General features: G+C 49.8%; 1 protein-coding gene across 4 annotated transcripts in view; it reads left to right on the forward strand.

Moving 5' to 3' along the window:
* LOC118785448 (plakophilin-4-like) overlaps positions 1–26885 on the forward strand; it is a 76985-nt gene that overhangs the window by 23532 nt on the left and 26568 nt on the right. Inside the window, exons 3-8 of one of the 4 annotated variants that reach the window (XM_036540086.1) lie at positions 14704–14816; positions 20515–20549; positions 22394–22525; positions 23433–23626; positions 24048–24564; positions 26325–26348. In XM_036540086.1, coding sequence (XP_036395979.1) covers positions 14704–14816; positions 20515–20549; positions 22394–22525; positions 23433–23626; positions 24048–24564; positions 26325–26348 — 1015 coding nt within the window. The remainder of the gene's footprint in view (positions 1–14703; positions 14817–20514; positions 20550–22393; positions 22526–23432; positions 23627–24047; positions 24565–26324; positions 26349–26885) is intronic. The other 3 variants (XM_036540087.1, XM_036540088.1, XM_036540090.1) reach the window with 3 other exon arrangements.

Consider the following 26885-nt stretch of genomic DNA (forward strand, 5'->3'; position numbering starts at 1 on the left):
AGTATACAGAAACATGTACAGCACCAGTCAAAAGTTTGGACACACCAGCTCATAGAAGGGGTTTTCTTTATTTGTACTATTTTTCACATTTCGGAATAATAGTAAAGGCATCAAAACTGCAAAATAACACAAATGGAATTATGCAGTGACCAAAAAAAGTGTTGAACAAATCAAAAGTATTAAAAGTATAACATTCGATTCATGCATATCCATTAACCTCACAATTTATATTTGTTTAAGAAATTTCAAGCATTTAAGCATAAGTTTTTACATCAAAATGTCTTTGAATGCATATCTCCCATTATCTTGATCAGGTGTGTCCAAACTTTCGACTGGTACTGTATATTTATTTATGTATTTATTAAGCACAAATGTTGAATTCCTCACTCTTTTCCCTTATTGATAGTCTTATTTTCTTGCCTTCCTTGCCAACTCCTGCATCGCCAGCAGAGAGTGTGAATGTGTTTGAGATGCAGTGGCCAGCGTTTCATTGTCTGGCTGTGAGGAGTGAGGCAGAGAGCACTTTCATTCTTTTTGTGTACCCTTTTTTTTTTTTTTTTTTTTAGCTCCTCGCTTTTCAAGGAACTCCAGCTTTCAGATTGGGCAGGGGCCAGGCGTTCCTGCCCCCCTCCCCGGCTCTGAAGTGAAATCTGTCCCATGATGACGAGCGAGAAAGGGAGCAGCCAGGCCCTTTTTCCTTGTGTGGGACATTCTGTGAGAGTGAATCACTGAAACGCCGAGCTGTGGCATATGACAAATCAAACAAACGAGACTAAAGTTTACAGTGTCGTTCCCCGTGAGGCCGGCCCATCTTTGGAATAAGCCATTCGGACGCTGGAACATACATTTGTGTCCTTTTGAGGCAACCGCTGATTCATATCTCAGTAATATTATTTTTGAGATGCGGTTATCTGAAGTATTTTTTTTTTCCCCCGCAAATGTTCCATTTAAGAGCACAGACACAATCGTGGCAGCATTTTGAAGGCCTTTGTTTGCCCAGTTACATAAGACCATTAACTTTGTATGTATTTTTTAAAAAACTTAAAAATAACATTTTTCGTCTCAATTTTGAGCTTAATGGGAAAATCCTATGAGCCGGTTCAAATTCAAATGGAGAGGGCCATTCTGAAATGAAAATGATTCGACGTGGAATTACCCAATATGGTATACCTCCTCCGCTCTGTGGACCGTTAGATGTCACAGGCGAAGTCTACAGACCGGGCTTTAAAAAACACAGAGGGCTTTTAACCGTTTCCATGCCTGGCCTGAAAGTCATCACTGTGGAAACACTGCAGGCTCAGGATGTTATGACAGGAGATGAGCGAACGCTGATAAAATGCCAAAATATTATGACATGAGGGATGGATGGGAATTCTTAATGCTTCTCTGTGAGAGAGGAGGATGCTGGGAGGCCTTCTTTTAGCACCGCTTGTAACCCCTGACTCTACAGAGCAGTGATTGGTAACCTGGTGGAGTCTACACTGATGCATAAGGCTGGACAGGCATCACTAAGCGAGCTCCGCATTGATGAATCTCCACTCTGTGTTTCCTGTGGAGGTGACTGGGGGCATAAATGCTTCAGGGATCCTGTTTCTCCGTCCCCTTCCTCTGCTCACCGTGCACGCGCGCACACACACACACACATGCGCACACGCGCACACACACGCGCACACACACACGCACACGCACACACACAGAGAGATGGACCACATGTCTTGGTGCCAGATAGTGGCTGCAGTTGTGGGCTCAGTGTGGAGCTTCTCTGAGATGCTGGTAAATTGGCAGTAAATTGTGCTGTGTGTGTTTTGGTCACTCACATGTCTATAATGGCTAGCCGGTCTACCGAGCCTCACTCTTCTGAGCTTTGACTTAACCCTTTATCTGCCAAAGACAGACACCGTCTTGAATATCTTTGTCTCCAATATTGCAGATGATCTCACAGTTTTAGTTGAAATAAGGAAAGACCAATTGTTTGACACTTTGTGCTTTGGTTGCTTAAACCTTCTTCTTTACCTGAAACTCTTATTGTGTCTCATAAAGCATAAAGCTTGAGGGCTTGTGACTTAGAAATGACCTGAGAGTGAAAGGGGAGTGCACCAATCACAGGCACTGAGAGGCCAGAGAAGCTGCTGGGTCCTGTTAGGTGCTGCCCATGACCTTAATGTATTAGTGTCTGTGTGTGAGTGTAATGAAACTATACACTCAAAAACAGAAATGATACATGACCACCTCTTAACCTGCTTTTCTGTAGTGATGATTCGCTGGCACTGTGGAATTAATTATTAGTTATTCATTACTTATTAGTTATTTATCTCCTGATGGAGAGTGAGGACGACCACACTGAAACATCAGTCCTGTGAGAGTACCATCCTCCAGTGCTAAATAAGCTCAATCCAGATTTTTCGATTTTTCTTTCTCGATGGCCTACAGTAGCTAGGAGAGCATCTTTTCAACTTAAACCTGAAACCCCAACCCCCTGCCGCCCACCATTGTTGAAACCTCCTCTGAAACATGACGATTTGCGCTTATAAAGCCATGCTGGAGTGCTTGCCTATAGGCTGAGTGGAGGAATTCGGTGACCTCGGCAAACCTGTCTGAAAGTGACGTTATCTCCGCCGAATCTCCCCAGCTCGCTGTGATGTAATCAGATTAGAGTGCGGTTATCCCTCCTTTCTCTACACGCTACACGCTCGTCATCACAGAGGGGCAGCGTCTGTAACGCACGTTTAGCTGAGGAGTATATCAAATTGCATTTATTGTTTTTTTCCCTCCACGGCAATGCGGTGCTCCTGGACCTCGGTCTGCATGGCTGATGCCCTTCGACAGCGCTCTTTCACACTCCTCGGTGCGTGTCCCTCCTGCTTTGGCGGTGCAGCACCCGCGCAAGCTCGCATTTAGTGCGCTCGGCCCACCCCGAACGGCGCCGGCCGGGGCCACACAAATGACCGTTGTCAGGCGAGGCACCGCACGGCTCGGAGACACGGAGCTTCTTTGGAAACTCCGCTGTGGAGTTCCTTTCACTCGCCGTGTGTGAGTCCGGTCGGCTTAAAGGAGGAGGCCTAGCTGAAGGTGTCCCTGGCTGCACTCCTGTGTTCTCGGCTCTTATAGTGTGTCTCACAGGGATCTCTCCTTTTATAGCCTGTGAGTGCAGTGGAACGGTGCTCCCGATGTGACCCAATCCAGAATAATAATAAAAAGAAATCTCCGCCCTCCTTTTCATCGGAGCTCAGACACAAAGCAGAGTGTCTGTGCGAAGTTTCGGCCTGCCGGAGACCGCCGCTGCCTTTCTCTCGGTTCTGTGGGAGGCTTCCTCAAATGACTCTTAAGTACGGTCACATTTCAGCCCTCTCTCGAGGAGCGAAAGGAGCCGCCTGCCAAATTCTTTCCCCCTTTTGTACACGGACGCTTGAATAACAGGCAGGGAAAAAAAGGGGGTCGGCTTTACTGCGCTGGCAGCTTTCCCTCCAAATGAGGCGGGGGGGCGAGGGGGAGAAAAGGCAGCTAATTACAATCGTATGCCGATTTCAGCACAGTATCTCCTCCACAATCTCTCCCTCCTTATTCTTCTGCTTCAGCTGTGTTAAAAGCAGGGGGAGAGAACCAAACACGCGAGCATTCCGGCCTCCATTACAGTAATAGAAAATCGAAGCCAGGCTCGGAGCCATTATCCGGAGGGATCCGGGTGCGAGGGGCAGGCGCATCGTGTCGCTCCGGAGTCTGTCACCGTGGAGACCGGGGCGGGAGGAGAAGGGGTAATCCTCCCGTGACGCGTGACGCCAGCCGGAGTGAAGCTGGCAGCCCCGCCTCTCCGAGACACAGCGCGAGCCTGCCGTCCACGCTCGCTGTCACTTGTCATGGGGAGTCCCGGAGACCGTGTTTCTGCGGAAACGGTCCAGCAGCGGAGCGTGGAGGGTCACTCGCAGGGGCACGAGCCGTACGATTGGACGACACGCCCGTCTCCCGCCGCGCGGTCGTCTCGGAGGTAACGGACACCCGCCACATGGAGCATTTCTCTGAAAAGCACAGAGAGGGAGGGATCGAACGGAGATTGCGGCGTTCTCACACCACGCCTGATTGTTTTATATAGAAATATGTATCGATTCGTGTGAGTAATTGTGCATCTGGGTAGTTTTGGTGCTGATTGCATTGATTGCTCTGTTGCCTTGTACAGATTTTGTTCCCCTGGGGTCTGAGTGCTGTTATGCTTCTATTCTCTATGCTTTCACACGAAGCTGCTCACAGTCACGGCTATTCACTGCTCGCATTTTTCAGTTGTATCTGTTGAATGACCTGGGACATTTTTACCCGAAGGTTCTACACTGGCCTTTATTTTTTGTGCTTTTAGAATTTTTTGCTGTGAGAATTTTTGTAATGATTTTGTGAGAACATTTTTGTAATGATTTTATTATTTAATTTTTTAAAATTCCTTGAAGTGGCCTGTGTGTTTCTATTAAAGAGGGTGTGATTGTACAGGGAACTGTGGGGTCCCCTGGGGCCAGTTATATGAAGCCAGAAATGACCGTGGGAGTTTATTTGGAAGGTGTTTTTGAAAGACTTCGCTCAGGTGCTGAATGGTGTCACATTTTATAGGAGAAAAATCGATTGACGCTCTCATCTCTTGCATTGAGATGAAGCTGTATGCAAAGCAGTTGTGGCATATGTGATTGAGAGAGGAAGACTTTACTGTCGTAGCCTATTATCTGATTAATGCTTATTTTACAGTAAGGGAGGCACATGCACACACACCCATGCTTATAGAGTCATACTTTGTTAGCGCTAAAGGCAGCCACATTTTGGAGAGGTACTTTGACTTGCGTTCAGCGGATGCCCTCATTTTGCATCCTGCTGCAGATTATGTTTGGAAGCGTTTATTAATGATGCTGAAACGGCAGTGTGCGGGACATGACCTGCTGCATGCAGGCCGCCCGGAGGGGTTCTGACCCCCTGCTCTGATTGGGCGATGCTTGGGGTCCTTCGTTTAGAATGTCGTGAGAACTCGCCCATCTGTTGCATACCATGCGTTGTGTTTTTGGCGCAAAAAGAAGCTTGTGCTTTCGTTTTTTTTCCCCCCTCCCTGATAAAACGGCTATTGATAGGATGCTGTTCTATGTTTAGAAGCATCATCTTCTGCGGCGCAGGCTGGATTGTGTCTGTGCCAGAGCCAATCGTCCCTGAGACCTCCGGTCACGTCGGTGAACCCGGAGGCAGCGGCCTCTTTAATGAAGTTTTAATGAGCCATCGCAGACGAAGCCCTTCGCTAATGTAAAGCCTCAGAACGACCGAAATACTCTGTGTCCGTCTTATCTGTGGCCCGGCGCTGTTCTCACTGGACTGCGTTTTTAATGCGCCCGATTCCATCAATTTTACATCTCGCTCAAATTAAATCGATTAACTGCATTAGGGCAGGCCGGACCCATCTGTTTGTGCCATTTGTTTGCTTTCGGCAAAATATATAAATATATCTTTGTTTTTAATCTGCTTTTCCACAGCCATCTGCATTGGGATTTCGGAGGGGGTTAAGAAAGTGCCCTCTGGGGTAAATCACTCGATTTTAAATATCGGAGATTAAGTGATGAGGTAGTTTCTCTGTTTTTGGGCTCAGTCCAGTAGGACCTGCAGCAGGAGGGGGCGCGTGCCTGGGTCACAGATGTGTGCGTCCCTGCTGGACTCCTTCTGCAGGACAGACTCGTCTCTCCCACGAATGCATTCGGATCCTGATTCATTGGCATGCTGCGGGCGGCAGTGTGGTGTAGTGGTAACGAGTAGGGCCTGTAACCGAAACATTGCCAGTTTGATTCCCTGTGCTGGGACGCTGCTGCTGTACCCTTGGGCAAGGTACTTAACCCAACATTGCCTCAGTAAATATCCAGCTGTATAAATGGATAGTATGTAAAATTGTAACCTAGATAACTCGCTCTGGAAAAGAGCATCTGCTAAGTATCAATAATGTAACATAATTAGAGCATGCTGTTTATGAAAATTAGCATTACTGCATGAGCACATGAGTCAGGTTATTGCCTGTATTTAATCATTTCTGTCCTATACAATAGGAGAGAATAGTTGGAATGCATCACATGCTGAGATGTTGCAGAGTTCGGGAACTCGGCTGGTGTGGCAGTGTGGTCCAGGCGCAGTCGGCTCTGATCAGCAGCATGGCAGCCATGACTCCTGGCAGGCCCATCACGTCGTGTTAGAAAATGCATCTAAGCAAGTTTTGCCCTCCTCTCATCCTCCTGACGAGCTGGGTTTCAGCGTATGTCTCCTGTGTGCGGCTGTGTCACAGGCCAGTTTGAACACATCAGCACGTCTGTGACTGCACACCGGGAGACTGAGAGAAACTGCTGACGGGGTCGGGCCAGCCCCCCCCCCCTCCCCCAAGCTCAGCCGAAAGAGCGGGGAACAGACAGCGTCCCTGCCGGGGGGTCAGCGCTGTGCCAGCTCCTCGTCATGGCGACGGCCTGCCTCACTCCCGTCCCGTCAGACGCGGCGGAGTGGACGTGACGTGATGTGATGTCACCGCCCCCCTCCTCCCCCGCGCTGTGAGGACCAGGGGGAGGAGGTGGCACCTGCCCCACCTGCCATGATGAATCAGACTCTCTCCCGTCCAGCTCACGTTTTGCTACAGAGTTTTTCCTGTAGATTTTTACTTACTCTGCTGTGTACTGCTGCGGTTAGCTGCAGCTAGCTGGCTCCCAGAGCCTGTGGCAGAGTGGGGGAACAGCAGGCCCAGCAGGACTGGATGGCACCTGGTTAGAGCTTAGGCAGTTAGGGCTAGGGTTAGGCCTAGGGTTTACAGTTATTGTTATGGTCAGGGTTAGGCCTAGGGTTACAATAAAGGTTAGGGTTAGGGTTGCAGTTATTGTTATGCTTAGGGTTAGGCCTAGGGTTAGGGTTATGGTTAGGAGTTAAGGGTAAGGGGTTAGGGGTTATGGTTAGGGTTATAGTTAAGGGTAGGGTTGGGGTTAGCGTTACATTTAAGGTTAGGGTTATGCTGGATTGTTGGATCACACTTCTAATGTTGTGTGTAAGCATCACTGCCTAACCTTTTCTGTCAGACACATGCCTTCCTCCTGCTCTTCAGGTTTTCATTTGTGGAAATCATTTATGTCTTTGCCGTAAACTGGGATGATTAATGCATATCAGTCTAGCTGCGGAAACCGTGCTTCTGTTTTCCTCTAATTTGGTTCGAACCTGGCCAGGCGTCTGTGCATGTAAAACAGACTTTGATTCACCCATCCGCCGAACAGACGCCTTCTTCCTGCAAAGCTGGGACATGGAGACTCACAGGCCCACGGCTCCTCAAAAGCAGAATTCTAAAAGCTGTCAGCACGACCGATGTGGGAAACCAATTTGCACCCAGATCTCTGTGCTTCAAAATGTGAGGGAGGAAGTCTTGGCAGGTAATGGCTCATTCCTTCACTGAAGTGATACGTGATTGGTTAACGGGAAACTTTGAGACATAAAGAGGGAAGTGACCTGCTTCCGATTCTGATTGAAATATGGTGTCCGTATGGGCGGTAGAATGTGCAGTTTATTTGTACATTAGCAGTGTGTGAGAACTCTGCTCTGAGGTCTGCATGTGCAGCTGGTTTTCTGTAAAGGAGCGTCAGAAACAAATCCAATTGTTTGGCTGGGTTGTGAAATTGTCTGGGAAAATATGTCTTTGTTTAAATCTGCGACAGCTAGAACTATTCCACTTTTTTTTCACATGAATGATTTTCCCTCACTGATTATACTGCATAACATCTTCATTTATTTATTAACTCATTCTTTTATGTATTCATGTATTTGATTGGGGCAAACGCAGTCCAACAGTGAACTATTGAGCAGCGCAATGATCGATACAGTGTAAAGGTTTTTTAGGTAAGGCTGGTTTCTGACACCAGTCCTTAGGTAGGGAGAAAGGAAGAATCTGAGTCTGAGGGTACGGACGGGAAGTTCCTGTGTCATACCTGAGCACCTATCCCAGAAACCCCTGCTTAAAGCAGTGAGTGGCTGCTGTATGTTTTCTCCACCTTTTTACAGCGAGCAGCTCAGCTCCATAACCCCCTGTGCCTTTCAACCCACGGCTTTCCCTTCATGAACAAACACTTCAGCAGGCTAATCATTACAAGAGTGCTTTTTAAACCCATCAAGATGCTTTTATCCTCTAGATTTTAAGGAAATGCATCACTTCTGACCTCAGAACTATTAGCAATTATGCTATTTTCATATCAGGCCTCATTGCCGCCGAGTACACATCCTTTGAGTTCTCACTCCGCCGCAACAGAAAAAGGTGTATTAATGTGAAATAATCCCTGCCTTTTTTAATGAGAAGGTAGCAGATTTCATGTAAGAGTTGTCTTTTTAAAGTCCTGCATCGGAGCGTGCACGGTGTCTCCACACAACGCTGAGAGCCCATTAAAACCTTGTGTGGGTAAAACGGCCCATCTGAACTGAGCTGGGAAAGCTCTTCAGATTGCAGAGAACATGTGGAGGGAGATCGCTGATAGTTTTCACCACGTTTATGTCACCGTTGGCTAATAAAACGCAGGGGTTGGACTGAAATAGCCCGAGATGAAACGGCCAGCTGTTTCACGTGCCGCTGTGGCGGACAGCGGCGAGCTTCCCTTTGTAGCCGCGGTTATGGCGGACACGTTTAAGGCCTCTGCTTTCAGCTCTGAAAGCTCTCCGAGGGGGGCAGGAGGACTGCGCTCCCTCTCACGTCTGGATGCATCTGGGTGGACATACCAAGCATCTGTATACTGCTATTTATAATCCGCTACAAAGGCTATTTCCTTGATGCATGCTTGCCAGACACAGCAAAACGCTCATTTCTGGCTTTAATTGTCTTAACTTATTGAATTGTTCCAGGGAGCTTGTAACGAGCTCCTTATGATACATAAATGTAGAACTGCAAAAGCTGTTTTGAAATGGTAATATACCCCATGGGTAGTTTAAGTCAATAGAACATGACATTGATCAGCTCGTTTCAAGGTGCTTACTTCCATTTAATGCTCATATCATCATATTTAATAATGATATCTATCGCCAACTGATACTCATGCACACACTTCACTGAAGATATGCAAAGGAACATCTCTTTACATTGCCCATTACATTATTACATTATTGGCATTTAACAGACGCTCTTATCCACTTATACAGCTGGGTATTTACTGAGGCAATTGTGGGTTAAGTACCTTTACCCGCGGGCATCAAACCGGCAACCTTTTGGTTACGAGCCCTGCTCCTTAACCACTACGCTACACTGCCTCCCTGTGTTCCTCTGTACCAGGCTATAGGAGGAAGGAATGTTTCTCCTCCTTTTCTCACTCCAGACTCAGTTTCCTACTCCCACTGTGCTGATGAGGGATGTATCGCAGTTGTTTGGCTAGAGCAGTCTCCCTCTCAGTACTGATGTGATCATTTCCCATGAGCCAGGCTTTAAGCCCGTCACATGGTGATAATACTCCTCTGATGCAGCAGTAGAATTAAAACAGTAGCTGAAGCTCGCTAATGTAAGCACTAATAATAAAGGCATTAGTACCCAGAGCGAGCTCGGTGCCAGAGGTGTGGGTCCTTCATGTCGTCTGAAATGTCAGCTGTAAGGGGAGGCTTCTGTTGCGTCTGCCTGCGGTCGCTGTGGCTAATGTCGCTGGCTGGATCCGCTGCTTTCCCGGGCTCTCCTCTTTGATGCTAATTATGTTTTTGCTCCCCTCCTGGCATGATGGAGATGTTTGGTGTATCGGGACCAGATCTCTTCTGTGGTGGGAGCCAACTGTAGAATGCCGGGCTAATCCCCAGATGGTTTCATATGTACAGGCCTGTTTGTGTGCGTGTGTGCGTGTGTGTGTGTGTGTGTGTGTGTGTGCGTGTGTGTGTGTGTGTGTGAAACACTGCCTGTCATGGTGAATATTTCAGCCTTTAGATTTTGGTTCCAGTCTCCTCCACGGGAACTTGCACATGGTGACCATTCATTGCCCCGCTTAGATGGACTGGCACGCTGACCGCTTTCCTGGAACGGTATAATCTTGTGGTAAAGCCAGCTGCAGATCAGTGTGTCGTGTTTCAGTGGAATTAATTTGGAATTAATTTGGGCTGGGGTGGGGTGGGGTGGGGGGGTGGTATGATGCTTCAGTATACCCCAGTTTTGGGGGCAGCGTAGGCCCGGCTAGCGTTGTGATGTCATCAGGGCCCGGTGCCAGCGTCAGCGGGCTCGCAGCGGGACGCTTCTGCGTGTCCCCAGATGTGGGCGGGCGGGGGAATGGGTGGGGGCTCGGAGGCCGCAGGGGACTGTCCCCGCGAGAGCCCCATTGTTTAATTGGAGATTAGCGGGATAAAGGGATGTGTGCGGCGTGTCATCTGTTTATCTTGGGGCCGTACCCGGACAGGATCTGATTCAGCGCCCGGCGGGCCGGGACTGAGGTGCTTTGTGCTCCGAACAATGGGTGGGCCCCGGACGGAGGGCGCTGTTGGGACCCGGACGGAGGGCGCTGTTGGTGCCGTGTGGCATTGTCACTGTTATCCCCCACCCAGGGGCTTCTGGGACGCCTCGGAACGACTGGAGTCAGTGCTTACACAAAAAGAGAATCGCCTCAGTTCTTGTACATTACATTATTGTCATTTAGCAGACGCTCTTATCCAGAGTGACTTGGACAGTTTTTTTTTTTTTTTTTTTTTTGCATGTCATCCATTCATACAGCTGGATATTTACTGAGGCAGCAGTGCCCCGGCGGGGAATTGAACCAGCAAACCCCGCAAAAACCTTTTGGTTTACGAGCCCTGCCCCTTACCACTGCCCTACACTGCCACCCCAAGTAAAATGTATTTTGTCTTTATTATTATTCTTGTGGTGTGACACGTCATTGGCCTTAATAATTTATGCATGTTGTGCCCTTGATTTCCCATCCATTGAAAGTCCCCGGGATCAGATGTCCGCTATAGGGCGGCAGCGTGATCTGTGATCTGTGATCTGTCCTTCCCAGCATTCCTGCTGATCCCATGTGGAAGGCTTCTCTCTGCAGTGAGTGAGGGATATACATGTAAGAGAAAATCCCATTAAAAATAGACTCCAGTCATCCGCTTACTTAAGGCTCTCAATGAAACCATGCGCCGGTGAAGTTCCCTGAGCTCCTCCATCCACCACATTACATTACATTACATTATTGTCATTTAGCAGGCACTCTTATCCAAAGTGACTTAGATAGGCTGCAGTTTCATCCATTTTATACAGCTGTATATTCACTGAGGCAATTGTGGATTCAAAACCTTGCCCAAGGGTCCAACAGCAGTGCCCCCGCGGGGAATCAAACCAGCAACCTCTCAGTTACAGGCCCTGCTCCTTACCTCTACACCACACTGCTGCCCATCCATGTGGGAAGAGGAAAAAGCTGCCATAACCTTTTTCCGTTGGTTGGTTGGGATGAGGTTATGAGGAGAGAGACAGTATTAGCACTTATACTCATGGCTGTTGCCACATGCAGCTCTAAGTGCGATCAGGGACAGATGGGAGGAAAGCCCAGCGGCAGGATGGGAAATATCACTTCCTTTGCGCGAGAGACAGAGAGCGACAGAGAGAGCAAGAGGGAGAGAAAGACAGAGAGAGAAAGAGAGAGAGCTGAGGTTCCACACCCACAGCTCCGTGGCTTCCCAGCAGCCTCTCTCTCTCCTGAGAGGATCGGGTCTTAGCAGGCCTTATGGCCACAGCAGATGCCGCGGTTTACCTGGTCACACCGCAGACACGGCCTTCACAGGTGTGCCTTCACAGACACGGCCCTCGGTCCTGGACGGCTCTCCTTTGCTGTCTGTGCCTTGGCCGTGCTCAGCAAGTCTGGCACTCACGCGCCGGTGTTAAGGCGTTTAGGCCTCTGGCCGTCCACGCAGTCAAACAAGACAATCTGATTATGGGTTTATAAAGGGACTTGCAGATTAAAGGCACACAGAATGTCTGTATTTAGAGATCTTAAGAAACCTGGATCTGTTTTACTCCCTTACAGTCCAAAATGCTCTATGCTAATCTTTTGCATTTAGTGAACACTTTTTTCTGGTTCTTTATGTAACCTTTTCCAGGCCCGTGTCGGTATTCGTGCGGATGGTGAGAAGCGCCTCTCTGTGTGACCAACCGTAGAGGTTGGGGCGGGTCTCATGTCTGGCTCTGCTCTTGCTTATCCCCCTCTTGAGGAGGTCAGTCCTGACACGCCTCCTGTCCTCATAACGACGCAGGAGAAGCCTGGCGCCTCTCCACCAGTCCTGTGTGCTGGACATGACGTTGCTTTTGTTTGATTTTGCTCGCAGTTGATGTATGTGAATTACTCTTCCTCTTCTTGTGTCAGCTTCGTCCCACAGTCCCTGTGTACAGTAGGTCCTCAGAAGCACAGTAGTAACCTCTGACCCCGGTGGCCCAGTTTTCCCTGATGCCATCAGCCAATGACTGTAGCTCCTGCTGCCCTCTGCACATCAGAAAGGTTACTCGTTCAGTGTCCTTTTTTTACGGTCATTTAACGGGGCATGGCATGTCCTTGAAAAAGCACATTGCCGTGAGGCAAGTTAGCATTCAGTGTGCACAGACATTAATATCAGTCGCAGCGTGCGATTTGTCCAGAGCTTTATTCTTAACAGTCATACTGTTCTAAGTATTTCTGCTCTGAAGGTTCAGCATTGTAGAGGCTGCTGCGTTTGCCAGTGGATTACTCTGTACGCTTTTTTTTTTTTTTTTTAAAGATGAGCGGTTTAGCGTTACAGCTCTGGAAATTATGCTGAACAGTGGAAAAATGTGATGTCACTAAATGTACAGTCTGGAGTCTGGAGAGCAGGATTTCAAACTAAAAAATTACTTATATTTTTATTGCCTTTTTCCCCTGCGTATTTACAGGCAAGAACTGCTCTATTCTTATCAAACTTAACAGAATGTATTTATTTCCCATTTTGCCTTTGCTTTCTGTGCGGAATTGGTATCTTATAGGGACAATGTGACTGTTTTTGTTGTCAGTTGGGAATCGGTTGCTTTTGTGAAAATGGAGTCAAATGTGCACTGTCAGTCTAAAACTGAAAAGTCATTTTCAGGGAGGCGGACAATGGAATTACTTCTGAGAGATTCGATTTCGGAGGCACAGGGTTCAGCAGCCTGGCCTTTCTTACGGGAGAGGGAACTCTGCTCTGCCCTCAGACTGTGAGCCGTGAGGTGTGAGGTGTGAGGTGTGAGGTGTGAGGTGTGTGGTGTGAGTTGTGAGTTGTGAGTTGTGAGTTGTGAGTTGTGAGTTGTGAGTTGTGAGTTGTGAGTTGTGAGGTGTGAGGTGTGAGGTGTGAGGTGTGAGGTGTGAGGTGTGAGGTGTGAGGTGTGTGGTGTGAGGTGTGAGCTGTGTGGTATGAGTTGTGAGGTGTGTGTGTGTTTGTTGGGGGGGGTTGGGGTTGGTGTGGGTGGTGGGTGCTTTGTGGCTTTAAGCGGAACGGCGGTGTTCCCCCTGCTGTTGACTCCGGATGCAGGATCGCGGATACGCCCGTGTTAGCCAGTAGCGGTGAATAATTCAGGCGCTGCCGGGCTGAAAGCTTTTTTGAGAGTGCTCCAGTGAGAGGGAGCGACAGCGGCAATGCAGAGGCGTCCTGAGGAGACGGGCCGGCGGGGTGTCTCTCGGGGAGGGGCGAGCTCCGAACGCCCTGCTGCGGGCCACGCGCCGCCAGGGGCAGGGGGGTGGTGTCCCCGGCCCGCCAGCTCTCTGAGTGATCAGTGGCAGCGCAGACCCGCAGGGTGGGATGAGTGTGTGAGAGGCTGCGGGCGACAGTCCTGCTGGAGGTGGAGCCGGTCAGCCGGGGCTAGGTGAGTCGACGGGGCTCTGGTGGAGAGGCTGCGGGCTGCAGGAGGAGCCAGATGGGGGAACGTAGGTGAGATGCTCTGGGCTCTGCTGGAGATGGTTAAGCCAGGGGTCTCATCTCTTCTGCTTGGGCTCCGGTGGAGAGGCTGCAGGCTGTAGGGAGAGCTCTGAAGGAGTGCTGTCGGAGGGAGAGCTGCTCAGAGGAGGCTAGGTGAGACACCGCCCTTGGCTCTGTTGAGATGCTGAATGCAGGAGGCTCTCCACCTCTGCTCGGGCTCCGGTAGAGAAGCTGCAGGCTGCAGAGGGAGCTCTGAAGGAGTCCTGCTGCAAGGGGAGCTGGTTGGCAGAGCCTAGGCGAGATGCCCAGGGCTCTGGTAGAGAGACTGAGTGCAGGAGTCTCTCCTGTCCTTGGAGCTCTGGTAGAGAAGTGAGTGTGGGGGAGTGTAGCCTCCTCTGCTCTGTGTTTGGGAGTCTGTGTGAGTGGCAGAGAGTGTGGAGGGACAGAGAGGAGCAGACTCGCTCTGCCTGGAGGGATGAAATAGCAGCCTGCAGAGTCACGACACATTTCCCGAGGGTTTGGGGCAGGCACGCCGCCTTCTGGAAACGGTGCATGGCTCGCATCACGATCTGTGTGTGTGTGTGTGTGTGTAAACAAACGTGTGTGCATGAAGTAGGGAATTTTGTTCACAGCATTATTAACCTCGTGAGAGTGTGGCTTTGTTGCTCTGGTAATGACCTGATGAAGGCTATTTCTGTATGCCGTTGATTTGCAGAGTGCAGCACAGGGAGCAGAATGCCTCTGGGCTGTAAAATGGCAGCCTCTCCTTCACCCCCACATCTCCCTCATCGCTGTCACCATCCCTGCTCACAGCCACCTTCTCTGAGCCTTTTTGTCCCCTCTCTCTTGCCGTAGGAGCTCCAGTTTGAGCGGCTGACCAGGGAGCTGGAGGTGGAGCGGCAGATCGTGGCCAGTCAGCTGGAGAGGTGCAGGCTGGGGGCGGAGTCTCCTGGTGCGGCCAGCGGCAGGTACGGACAGTAGCCCCGGCAGTCCGCCACCCCGCCACCCAGGTCTCACTGCGCCGGATGTGTCCTGGGTGACGCAGTGGTCTCTGTGAAGGGTGCACGGGTTAAACACTATACAGCACAATTGCCAGGTGTTTATCAATAACTCCTAATGGCTGCTTTGAGCTAATTAGCATGCATGACTCAGGAGAGAGGCAGAAGGATGTCTGTCACACCGCGGGAGCAGATCTGTGTACAGCAAATTAAGAAAATGCGTATCGGTTGCGCTGCAGTAATTGTTCAGATCGATAGGCGGCGTGGATTAGTGGGCTGGGAGCCGGACTTGCAGCCAGAAGGCTGTAGGTTTAGAATTCCAGGACGGCCACTGCCATTGAACCTTTGAGTGAGTCAAGGGTTAGGGTTAGGGTTAGTTAACGGAGCCTTCCCGCTGTAGCAGTGAGAGCGCTGATAGCGCTGATAAGTCCCGCTGTAGCAGTGGGTGATGGGTAATAATGACGAAGGATGATGTGGAGGCAGTGTAGCGTAGTGGTAAGGAGCAGGGCTTATAACCAAAAGGTTGCTGGTTCAATTCCCTGCCGTGACACTGCTGTTGTACCCTTGGGCAATGTACCTAGCCAGGATTATATTCAATAAATTAATTAAATATCCAGCTGTGTAAATATAATAAATAATGTAAAACTGTAACCTATGTAAGTCACTCTGGATAAGAGCTTCTGCTGAATGCCAATAATGTAATGTAATTACAGCACATTGTAGTAATGACAATTGTTGCAAAACATGAGCCCATAAATCAGATTGTTGCCTGCATGCAGTAGTGTGAAAGTTTGGCTCTGGGTAATAGGACAGAATAGCTTAAATGCATCACATGTAAGTGTAATGAATTGGAGTTGCGTAAGTTGCCTGGGACAAGGGCAAGACCAGGTGAGGCGCCAGGAGAAAATACAGAGGGGTGCAGCTGTAATCCATGGGGGTGCACAAAAAGTAATAAATACCATGTAGACATCGGTATATAAGGAGACAATTGGAGGTGCACTGAGGTCCGTCGGGGGGTGCAGTGTACCCCTAAGCACCCCCATAGCGCCGGGCCTGGGCAAGGCAAAGAAGCCTGGCCTGCAGGCTGATGTGTTCCGTGTGAAATGCGGAGGAGGTGGGCTTGGTCGTGGACCCAGCAGAAAGGCAGGGTGTGATGCATTGTGGGATTGCAGCAGGCCCCGAGCCGCCCTCCGCCCGGACTCGGCAGCTCTCTCTCCTGGAAGCAGCACAGACACACCGCTGCACGCGTCATTGACTCCTCCTCGGCTAAATCTGTCACACTGAAGCTCCATTAATTCATATTAGCAGACATTACATTTGGACGGATCGGTTTCGTCCCTGACTCTCTTCGTTGTCTTTCCTCTGAGGTCGCACATTGCATCACTGGTGCTGTTGATGTTGGGACGATTGTGGAGGTTTGTTCCGGTCAGAGATCAGAAAGCCACAGAGGCTTTCGTAGCTGTTGCCGTTTCTGTTGCTGGAAAGCCCTTTTCCTTCACAGTGGCCGCTTTGTGATCTGAGCCCTTTTGTGCTGACATATACCAGGGGCTACATTCAAGCGCACATCATAGAGCCAGTGATTGATTAAAGTTCGTGTTTGATTTCCTTATTAGCATTAAGAACATAGCGGCAGTAGCGTAGCAATCAGCCGCTCTGGCTGGATTGCAGAGGATTCAGACGGAGAGTCTAATGGACTGTGGCAGAGGAGTCATTTGCTTATCAGGACAAATTCTCCTGCCACAGACCCTTCATACCACGCTCCTCTGTTAGCTTTGTGTGCTACACCTGTAAGCCAGACCATTACAGGTGCTGGATTCTTTGTACCTGAAGATGACAGCTCTTGATCTGTGGACTTGCCTAGAATTTCATGTGGTGTGTCATATCCTGTTATTCTACGTTACATTATTGACATTTAGCACATGCTCTTATCCAGAGCGACTTACAATTTTATCCATTTATACAGCTGGATACTAACTGAGGCTATTATGGGATAAGTACCTTGCCCAGGGACAGCACCAGTGCCCCAGCAGGGAATCAAACCAGCAACCTTTTGGTTACAAGCCCTGCTCTTTACCATGTTGCTATGCTGCCTCCCCTTATTATTAATGCTTTATGTTATTTTAAGATTGATTGACTGTACAGGTCAAACGGACACGGTCACCGTAACGTCTCCTCTTCCCCCAGTCAGTAAACCCCTGCTGAGGGCCTGGAAGCCTTCAGCGTGTGTCAGACTCATTGCAAATCAATCATACCGATGCTTAGACTAGCAGTAGACATTATGTCTGTGAAACGTAGAGCACATTGTCACTGTCACTGGTGTCTGCAGAGTGGAAACACACAAGAGAATTGACTTCGGTGTCACTTCTGAGGCTGCAAGATTTGAAGCCATGGAGAGTCGAGGTGGAACCAGCAGTTTCAGCATAGTAATTGATATTCCAGGGAGGTGATAATTCCCTGGATGATAATTGTAGGAAACCATCACTTTAATGTCTACACACTGTGAACAGATAGCAACTGGCTCCTTACACATATGTGGTGAGTGTGTCATTTGTGATATGTAATGTATGATATGTAATCTGAATAATATCAGGGTCAGCATTGCAGCATAGTGGTAAGGAGCAGGGCTCGTAACAGAAAGGTTGCTGGTTTGATTCCCTTCAGGGGCACTGCCGCTGTACCCTTGGGCAAAGTACTTAACCCACAACTGCTTCAGCTTGATAAACTGATTACATGTAAAAACTGTAACCATGTAACTCATTCTGGATAACAGCAGCTGTTAAATGACAGTAATGTAATGTGTGAGAACTACAGGCCAGAGATATGCTCTCGTTGGGAGTCTGACCAGCTAAAAAGCTTTGGGGGTGTGGGTCCCCGCCAGCTCTGTCCACATATGAGCACTATTGACAGTGGATAATTGGTGAGGCTCCTTAGACTCCTCAGTGGCTGCAGTAATCTCCCCCGCCTGGAGGCCGGCAGATTGGCTCCCTGTGGGTGATCAATACCACACCCTCTGTCTGTGACACGCTCCTCCAAAGAGAACGAACGTAAGCCATTTCACAGCACCGTCTGCGATCTGGGGGATGGGGGGGGGGCTGAATGGGGGGACGGTCTCGGAAACAGCCCAATTAAGCTCAATGGCCCATCCTCTCAACAATGGAGGTGACAGCGGGCCTGAGTGCCGAGCGGAGAGTCATTAGATTTCATTACAGCCCTGGCTCCACCACACCTCGCCTGCTATTTATCTTCCTTTGAATCGATGAGGGGAACTCAAGAGTGCGACGGGACCCCCTGTGCCCCCGTGTAACCACCTCCGGAAGGGGGTAGGTTTGAGTAGGACGGTGAAGCAGGGGGTGGGGGGTGGTGGGGGGTAGCAACAACATTTACATTACATTACATTATTGTCATGTAGCAGATGCTGTTATCCAGAGTGACTTGCATAGATTACAGCTGAGTGTTTACTGAGGTGATTCTGGGTTAAATACCCTGCCCAAGAGTATAACAGCAGTGCCCCCAGAAAGGAATCGAATCAGCAACCTTTTGGTTACCATCCCTGCCCCCTTACCATTGCTGCCAAAATGTGATGTCATGTTTACCTCACCTGAGAAAATAAAAAGCTACGGCGACGTGTAAGGTCCTGACGTGATTCTGCTCTTGTGTTTAAGTTTCACTGTTTCAAGGCTGAATGCGTTCACCTTGCTGTTCACCACGCCCACCTGTAAAGGTTGGCAAATCAGTATACTGGACGCACGACACACCGCCCACTTGGCAAATATTTAATAGCGATGAGGTTAATATGAATTCCAACGCACAAATCGCAGCTCATATTTCGCTTCCCTGTGGCCTTTTATGATTTGGTAAAGAAAATACAGTAGACATTTTTGATGCTTTTTATAACTCGGTATTTCAAAATAGAAAATGATCATTGTGTGAAATGTCGGGAATTTTCCATGAGGAGCATATAGAGACGACACGCAATGGCAGGGACTGAGAGACTGAGAGAAGAGCGTTTTGTTTCAATCCCCGTGTCTTAAAGCAGGAAATGTCTGGCTCATGTGCACGTTGCTGCACACGGTGCGAAAGGTTCACGCAGGCTCTCTGTTTGTGCGGCTACCTTCCTGAGCATCAGCAGTTCACGGGTCCCGTAAGACCCGCAGTCACCGCGGGGAGATGTCATTACGAATCAAGGCAGAAATCCGCGGGATGCGTTTGGAACGGCTCAGCGGAGCACACTACTTCAAGCATCTCCCCTTTTTTAATTGCTTTCACCGCATTGGCATTCTGATCACTGTTCTTAAATTCTGTAAGCTCATTTAACACCCCCTCAGACGGGGAGGGAACAGCCAGCAAATGGCAACTGCGGGTGCTCTCTAACAACCATCCGAGGATTTTCCTTTCGGGAGGATAGAGGACAGAGCGGCCTGTCTTTTTCAGCTCTGAGGCTGCTCTTTAAGATACAGGGCTACAGGCAGTTATCTCAAATAACATTTGGAATTATGCGTTAATCCCCTATCTGAGCTCTAAGTGTAAAATAATCTCCATCTAAGTAATTAATTGCTTTCTAATACGCCCTTTTGCTCGAATCGCAAACGTGGTGCGGGCCAACTCAAGGGTTAACGTGCTTGTTACACACAGGCTTGTGCAGTGCACTTTGGTATCCAGCCCTGCCTGATCATGTTTGAATGAGAAGGTGGGGGGTGGGGAGTCGGAGCCTTCCCAGAATCCTTTGCGTCCTGTTTAAACGGGCTGGCCCGTAAAGCCGCGCTCCCCTCCTGCCTCAGCAGTTCTCCGCCTCCGTCCGGACCCGGTTGGCTTTTGTCTTTCTGACAGCAGCCTGAGCTGTCTGCCCGCGTGGGTTTTTCCGGCAGGTTCCGGGAGCGGAGACTGCTGACCTCACCATCAATCCTCCCTCACCCCGTTCTGCTTGCTTTCGCCCGCGTTCCAACGGTGCCGAGTGTTAATCAGAGCGGCCGTGATGCACACCCAGGGGCCCTGGCTGGGCTTTAATACGCCAGGCCTTATTACGCGGCCAAGACAAACGCCTCTCCGAGTGCCACTCATTCTTCTTATTCTCATCCCGTACAGCCGGAGATAATGTTTTACTGCCGGTGCGTCCACGTGTTTGCACAGGATCAATACTTTTTATATTTATTGTGGTGCTGCTTGTCACTGGATGAGGGAAGAACTGCTTTCCCTGACCTTTTCGCTTATACTCCTTGACATACATATCTCTCGCTTCCAAGTCTCACAAAGACAAGAGAATGAATTATGAGAGGACTGATGTTTCATTGGAAAAGGAATAAAAGAATGTATATTTTTTATTTTGTAATTAGACATGAAATGAACTGTTATTATTGGTGTCGCTGCTATTAAATTATAGATATGACTGCCTTCACCTAACTCCATTCATTATGACAGACAGGCTGGGGTGTGTCCACATGTTCCTCTGGCTGTGAAAACTCTGTTTCCATCTATACATGTTCAGAAAACACACACAGACAGGGGGCCCCAGATCTGATCATTTGTAGCGTTAACCCACAGAGGCTTGTTTCTGAGTTGTGGTCTTGTTTTTGTTTGGAGCGCCGATGGGAGAGTTCATTTTGCAGATGTACAGGCCTGCGGTTGTGTCCGAGTGACATCATCTCATACCTCTCCTCTTCTCCTTCCGCAGCTCGTCTGAGAAGTCCTACAACTGGAGGTCTGCAGGTACGGTGACCCCGTGGTGACCTCCGCTGTTCTACTCTGCGCTGTTGGGGGGGGTGGGGGAGCAAGCTGGCTTAGGTGGTAACACCCACCATTATCGCTAAGTAATTAGATGAATTTTAAGGCTGATGTAACATGAATGCAGGAGGCTGCGTTTGTCATGGGAGGCCTGGGTTACAGGGCAAAGACAGCACCTCAGTGAGAACGTAGAGAGGCCATCACATGAACAGGCCTTCTGCAGCTCCGCCCCTCTGACCGATGTTTAACCTCCATAGCTGATTCTTTTTAAATACATAAATGAATAAATAACTCGTATTTGGCCCGCGCGGCAGTCGCTCAGTGTTTAATTTTGCACCATTTGTCTTGAAAGGAGTTGCTAAGCGTTTAAAGAGCTAAAAGGCGAGGAGGGTGGTTAGAATAACATGCAGCTGGCCCTGTTCAGCTCGTTCCCCCTGAGAGAGCCTGTCAGCAGCCTCTAATTTTTTAGAAAGGGAAGAAATTGCAAACGAGCACTTAAACCTGTGATAGCAGTACAGGCACACATTAAGTACCACTATTTGCAGAGAAGGCGATGGAAAAATGGCGGGTATTATTTTAAATGCAATTAATTGGGTTGGTCGTTTGGTTCTATTGACTGGCAACAATAATGAGATCTTGTACAATTTGATTGGGTACTCTCTCTGGTATGTTTACGTTTTTCTGAAGATGCAATTTGGGTAACGGGTAGATGGTAATAGATAGGGCAGCAGTGTAGCATAGTGGTAAGGAGAAGGATTCAAAACCGAAAGGTTGCTGGTTCGATTCCCCCGCTGGGGCACTGGGGCAGGGTAAGGTACTTAACTTGGGCAAGGTACTTAATCCAGAATTGCCTCAGTAAATATCCAGCTGTATGTAAAAATTGTAACCTATGGAAGTCACTCTGGACAAGAGCGTCTGCTAAATGACAATGATGTAATGTAATCTATGGGCTCTGAGGCATTATTTTGCAGGGAGGCTAATGCAGTCCTGTGTGCTGCCAAAAAAGATCTTCTGGGTCATCACTTTACAGTAGCCCCCGCCATGCCTATTTAACCAGTTTATCATGAGATTTGAAAAACAGGCTTGCATCAGTCAGTGACAGCGTGGCTTTTTAAATATGTATGCGAGCGCGGTCCGTGATATCTCATTACTGGCTTTGTGTCAGTACCGATAATCGGCGGGGTGTAATTTCGGGGGGGAGTGTCGGTCGGGGCGGGTGGCCTCCTGCCAGGGGGACGCGTGGCAGAGAGGAGCGCGAGTGACGAGCTCCACTCGTCAGGCTGTCGGATGTGCTACGTCAAAGACATCTGCACTAGTGGCCATTGCCAGGGAAACCGGGGCACGTTCCTCCACGAAAGTTGCCGTCTGTACGTCCGTGTGTGCCCGCCTCACCAACCCAGCACATTCTAACGCCTGCCTACTAACAGGGACAAAGACGGGCGGATTCCTGCCCGAAGAACCTCCTCTTTAAATTATATTTCGCAGAGAAGTGGAGAGCGTCAATTAATAGCCTGCGGTGACTCGGAGAAGAGCCTTATTACCGCACTTCTTTCCCTCTGCGAGATTGCCTAGACCTCCTTTAAATATGTAAAAGGCTGAGGCAACTTATTGGCGGTTAATGAATCTAATGACGCCTCGAAATATTTTCTAATAAAAATGAATGACCATGCTTTTTAAATCAACGTGTAATGATTGACGTATTTCGGAATTCTCATACAGAGCAGTTATTAAAGCTCACTCAGAGTGTGCTGCCCTGCAGGACCCTCCTGCAGTGCCCTCTGTCTCCGTCTGACTCTCTCTGTGCCCCCCCCCCCCTCTCTCTCTCTCAGATGCCTCGACAGCGGGCGACACCAAATCTCGGGTGACAGACAGCTCCCAGTCGCCCTCCTACCACCTCCGCAGTGACCCGGAGCAAGGGGCGCTGTGCTCTCCCGAGCAGACCTCGCTCCATGAAAGTGAGGGTCTGTTAATGCACCTTCACTATCACAGTGGCTCTGTTTCTGTAGTGGGTCATCACGTCCCTGATGCCCACAGTGGCTCTGTTTCTGTAGTGGGCCATCCCACCTCCTAATGCATGCAGTAGCTCTGATTCTGTAGTGGGCCATCCCACCTCCTAATGCATGCAGTAACTCTGATTCGGTAGTGGGCCATCCCACCTCCAAATGCATGCAGTAGCTCTGATTCTGTAGTGGGCCATCCCACCTCCTAACCCCCACAGTGGCTCTGTTTCTGTGGTGGGCCATCCCACCTCCTAACCCCCACAGTGGCTCTGTTTCCGTAGTGGGCCATACCCCTCCTAACTTCTGCAGTGGCTCTAGTTTAAAGCATGCCTTTGAGGCGGGGAGACTGATTCAAACCTAGACTCATTGGTGTCCTGCCCACTCCTGCCCCAAATAAAGACCTCAATCAGTCTGCCTGCATGTGAAGTGGAATGAAGTCACTGTGGGCCCAGAGAGCTGGGATTTCCCATCTCCATTAGGTCTTATGTAGATGTGTCTGTGTGTGTCTGTTTGTACATGCGTTCATGCGTGTTCATGTGAGTGTTTAGTGTGTCTTTGTGTCTGTGTGTGCACGCTTGTGTGTGTGAGTGTGTATAGTGTGTGTTTAGTGTGTGTCTACATGTCTGTCAGTGCTTGCCTGTCCGTGTGAGTGTGTGTGTGCACGAGTGTGTTTAGTGCGTGTCAGTGTGTGTATGCGCGAGTGTGAGAAAGAGAGAGAGTGTGTGTGTGTGTGTGTTTGTGTGTGTGTGTGTGTATGTGTGTGCATGTGAGCATGTTTAGTGTGTGTACACGTGTGCGTGCGTGCGCGCGTGTATAAGTGTGTGTTGCTCCCTGTTGACCGCGCCTCCTCTCCTCCCTCCCCTTGCAGGGTCTGCTGGGAACTCCCGCAGCTCCACCCAGATGAACTCGTACTCGGACAGCGGCTACCAGGACGCCAGCAGCTACTACAGCTGCCAGAACCTGGGCAAGAGCGAGCTGAGACTGCAGCACTCGTACCCGGGGCCGGGCGGTGGCTCCGCCCTCCTGAGGAGCACCCGGGCCGAGGGACAGACCTCCGTGCAGGTGCGGCGCTCAGCTGTGGGAACAGGAACAGGAAAACCATGTGACCTTATTAACGCACAGCCAATGGGGGTGTGGAGACAGTGTGGCAGTTCTGATTTTAAATACGTTTCTATAGCGTCCACACGTTAAGGTGATCTTGGGTACAAGCATTGGCCAGGTGGTAATGATAGTTTTTTATATTGTTATTTTGTGTTATCTGTGCATTATTGAAGAATGGATTCAGTTCACACACGCACGCAGACACACACACACACACACACACACACACACACACACACACACACACACACACACACACGCGGACTGATCTTATTTTTCCAGAGCCCAGAGCTGTAGGGTGGAAGGGGTGTAAATCTCTGAGTACAGTATAAGTGGCTCTGGACTCACCCTGTGTCTGTGTGTCCCTGTGCCCCCCCCCCAGGTGCCGGCGGGTGCCCCGGCGGCATCGGGCCGGGCGATGCGGAGGGCGAGCTCGGTGCAGTCCCGCACGCAGTCCCCGGCGTACGGCAGCAGCGTGTCGCCCTCGCGGGGGTCGCTGCGCACCTCCCTGGGCAGCGCGTACGGCTCGCCCGTCGTCACGGAGCCCAAGCCCCTCCCCAGCGTCTTCTCCAACTCCACGCTGCCCCCCTCCCCGCGGGCCGGCTCGCCCTACTCCTCCGCCCACAAGGCCGGGTCGCCCGCCGCGCTGCGCCGCATCGGCTCCGCCAACTCCCGCTCGGGCGGCGGGAGCCGCACCGCCTCGCCCTACCAGCTGCTGAGCGGCACGGGCCCCCCCGGACACCCGGGCTCACCCTCCTCCTCGCCCGCGCGCTCCGCCATGACCGCCGTGCCCCAGCACTATGGCTCCACCCTGCCCCGCGCCCCACGCCATGACGCCGACCCCTACGCCTACGACGTGTATGAGAGGATGATCCCGCCACGCCCCGACAGCCTCACAGGTCGGTGACCCCCCCCCCCCCCCCCCCCCGTCCTCCGCCCACCCCCCCCACCCCCCTTCCCCGTTCCCCACCCCACGCAGCACACCGAGGGCCCGTCCCGAAAACCGGCCCCAGCTGCCAGCTTGGCTTAACGGCGGCATCGCAGATCCCCATGCCAGACCACGTTACGCAACCCAGCTGGGCGGGTGGGGGGATGGGGGGGGGTGGAGAGCATGCTGCCGGGACCCGTCTGTCAGACGCGCTCACGTCATCTGGGATGACATTATCCCCGATAACCCCACTGAAACCCCCGATGCCCAACCTTACCGGGGACACGGTGCCTTTATGGAGGTTTGGTGTTTAATCTCCTTCATTGGCACACGCCCCAGTGGGGTGGGGGGTGGTTCTCCCGGTGGTTTGGGCCCATGCCTGTGAAGAAGACTGATGTAATAAGCCTCAGCTCCCCTGGAGACGGCAGTCTGTCCTGAGGGGGGGTTTCTGGGAGGTTCCGGCATGTCTTATGTGTGTATATACAGTCTGTTATTTTCCAGTCCACTCCACCAGTGGATTCCATGTCTCCTTGTGTTAATAAAAGACTCTTCCTCTCTGAGGATTCGCCAGGCCCCAGGGGGAAGTTCAAATGTAGAGCTTTAATAATAATAGCGATATTAATAAAGCGGTCGCAGTGCTTTGAAAGGTTAATCAATTATTCAGTTTTGCTATGTGGCTTATGTTTACCGTAATATTTTACGACAGCCCTCAGAAAAGCGAAAGCCCTTCAGGCATCAGATGTTATTAGCCTTTTAATTTTCTCCAGTGCTACCGTCGGTTATTATTATTTAAATAGCTTGTGTTCCAAGAGTGAAATGTAGTGAAAGAGCTTCCCTTCTCCCTCTTTGATATAGGGGGTAAATAATGCATGCGTTGCACTGTGAGGGAGACCTCTTTAGCTGTTATCCCTGTGTTTTTAAAGCTTGTAGACACAAGCTGTTTGACACAGTGACACGAGAAACTGCGCTTGTTCCCTTCCTTAAGTTATAAATAAACTGCTTTTAATTTTTTTTTAATTCCCCAAAGTGTTGATTTCTCCCGCTGACTGCTGTTCCCCCATTGCAGTTGTTGTTTCCGTGAACTACGCTGATTGTGTTAATTGAAATGGCATTCTGTAAAGGTTCACAACAGGAGGTGTGCGGGAGGGTGGGGGGGTTCACGCTATGCAGAGTAGGAACAGATATTCTGATTTCGGAGTGGGGTCTTATTTTTCTGCTCACCTTTAGCTAAAGGGGAGGAGGTTTGGTAGCGGAAGGGGAAATGATGAGTTTCTCTCTTCAGCCGGTGCTATATCACTGAAGTATGAGTAATGGGTCCGCCTCTACTCGTTTGTATCTTTTCCCGGTGCAGAAGAGCAAAGCTTTCTGTGCTTTGAAGTATCTGGCACAGTTTAATACAATTAGGACCAGTGCAGCTCAGCAGGGAGACGGAATATGAAATCTAATTAACCAATTAATGATGCTTTAATGGATATTTTTGCTGTAGCATCCTGTATCTATTTGAATTATTATTAATCAGCCTCTTTAATTTGCACTGACTGCTGCCCTTATTTGAAAAATGGTGTCCCATTTCTGTCTGGTGACGTTTGAAGACCTACGGGCAGTTTATTGAATAGCTACCTGAAAAATCCAAAAAGTGTCATAATAAGACCTCTTCTGATTGGTTATTCATTCACGATGTGTATTTAAATAATATTTTTGTTCTTTTTTGCGGCCAATGGAAATCTGCAGACGCTCTGGTAGATGAAATGCAAGGTGACCGTCCCCCATCGATACCCCGAAATGTGCGCATGTGTGTGAGGTTGTGTGTGTGTGTGTGTGTTTGAGGTTGTGTGTGTGTGTGTGAGGTTGTGTGTGTGTGTGTGAGGTTGTGTGTGTGTGTGAGAGGTTGTGTATGCCTTGTCTCCCTTGGACAGTGCATTAACTTCAATCCAGCATTTAATCAAACATCCAAGGTGATGGGAAGCCCTGGCATAGCTTCCCTGCCTCTCCCCTTGCCTCTCCCCCCGTCCCTCCCCCTGACTGCAGTCCTTCCCTGTAGTGCTGTGTGTAGTAGTGTGTGTGTGTTTGGATGAAGCTGAGAGAAGGTTTGACCTTTGGAAAGTGACCTCTTCTCCTGTAGTTGCAGTAGGTTTCCTTTGGTGACCCCACCCCTGTTCATTTGCATCATTTCGGCCTGTGTTCCTCCAGAAACACTGAACAGCAAAAGCATTGATTAAAGGGAAAAAAAATCAAAGGCTTCTTCTCTACAGTCTTAAGACGTTGTGATCCACAACCTGATTGAATCTCTGC

This window comes from Megalops cyprinoides, chromosome 11 (genome assembly GCF_013368585.1).
Source record: "Megalops cyprinoides isolate fMegCyp1 chromosome 11, fMegCyp1.pri, whole genome shotgun sequence".
Lineage (NCBI taxonomy): Eukaryota > Metazoa > Chordata > Actinopteri > Elopiformes > Megalopidae > Megalops > Megalops cyprinoides.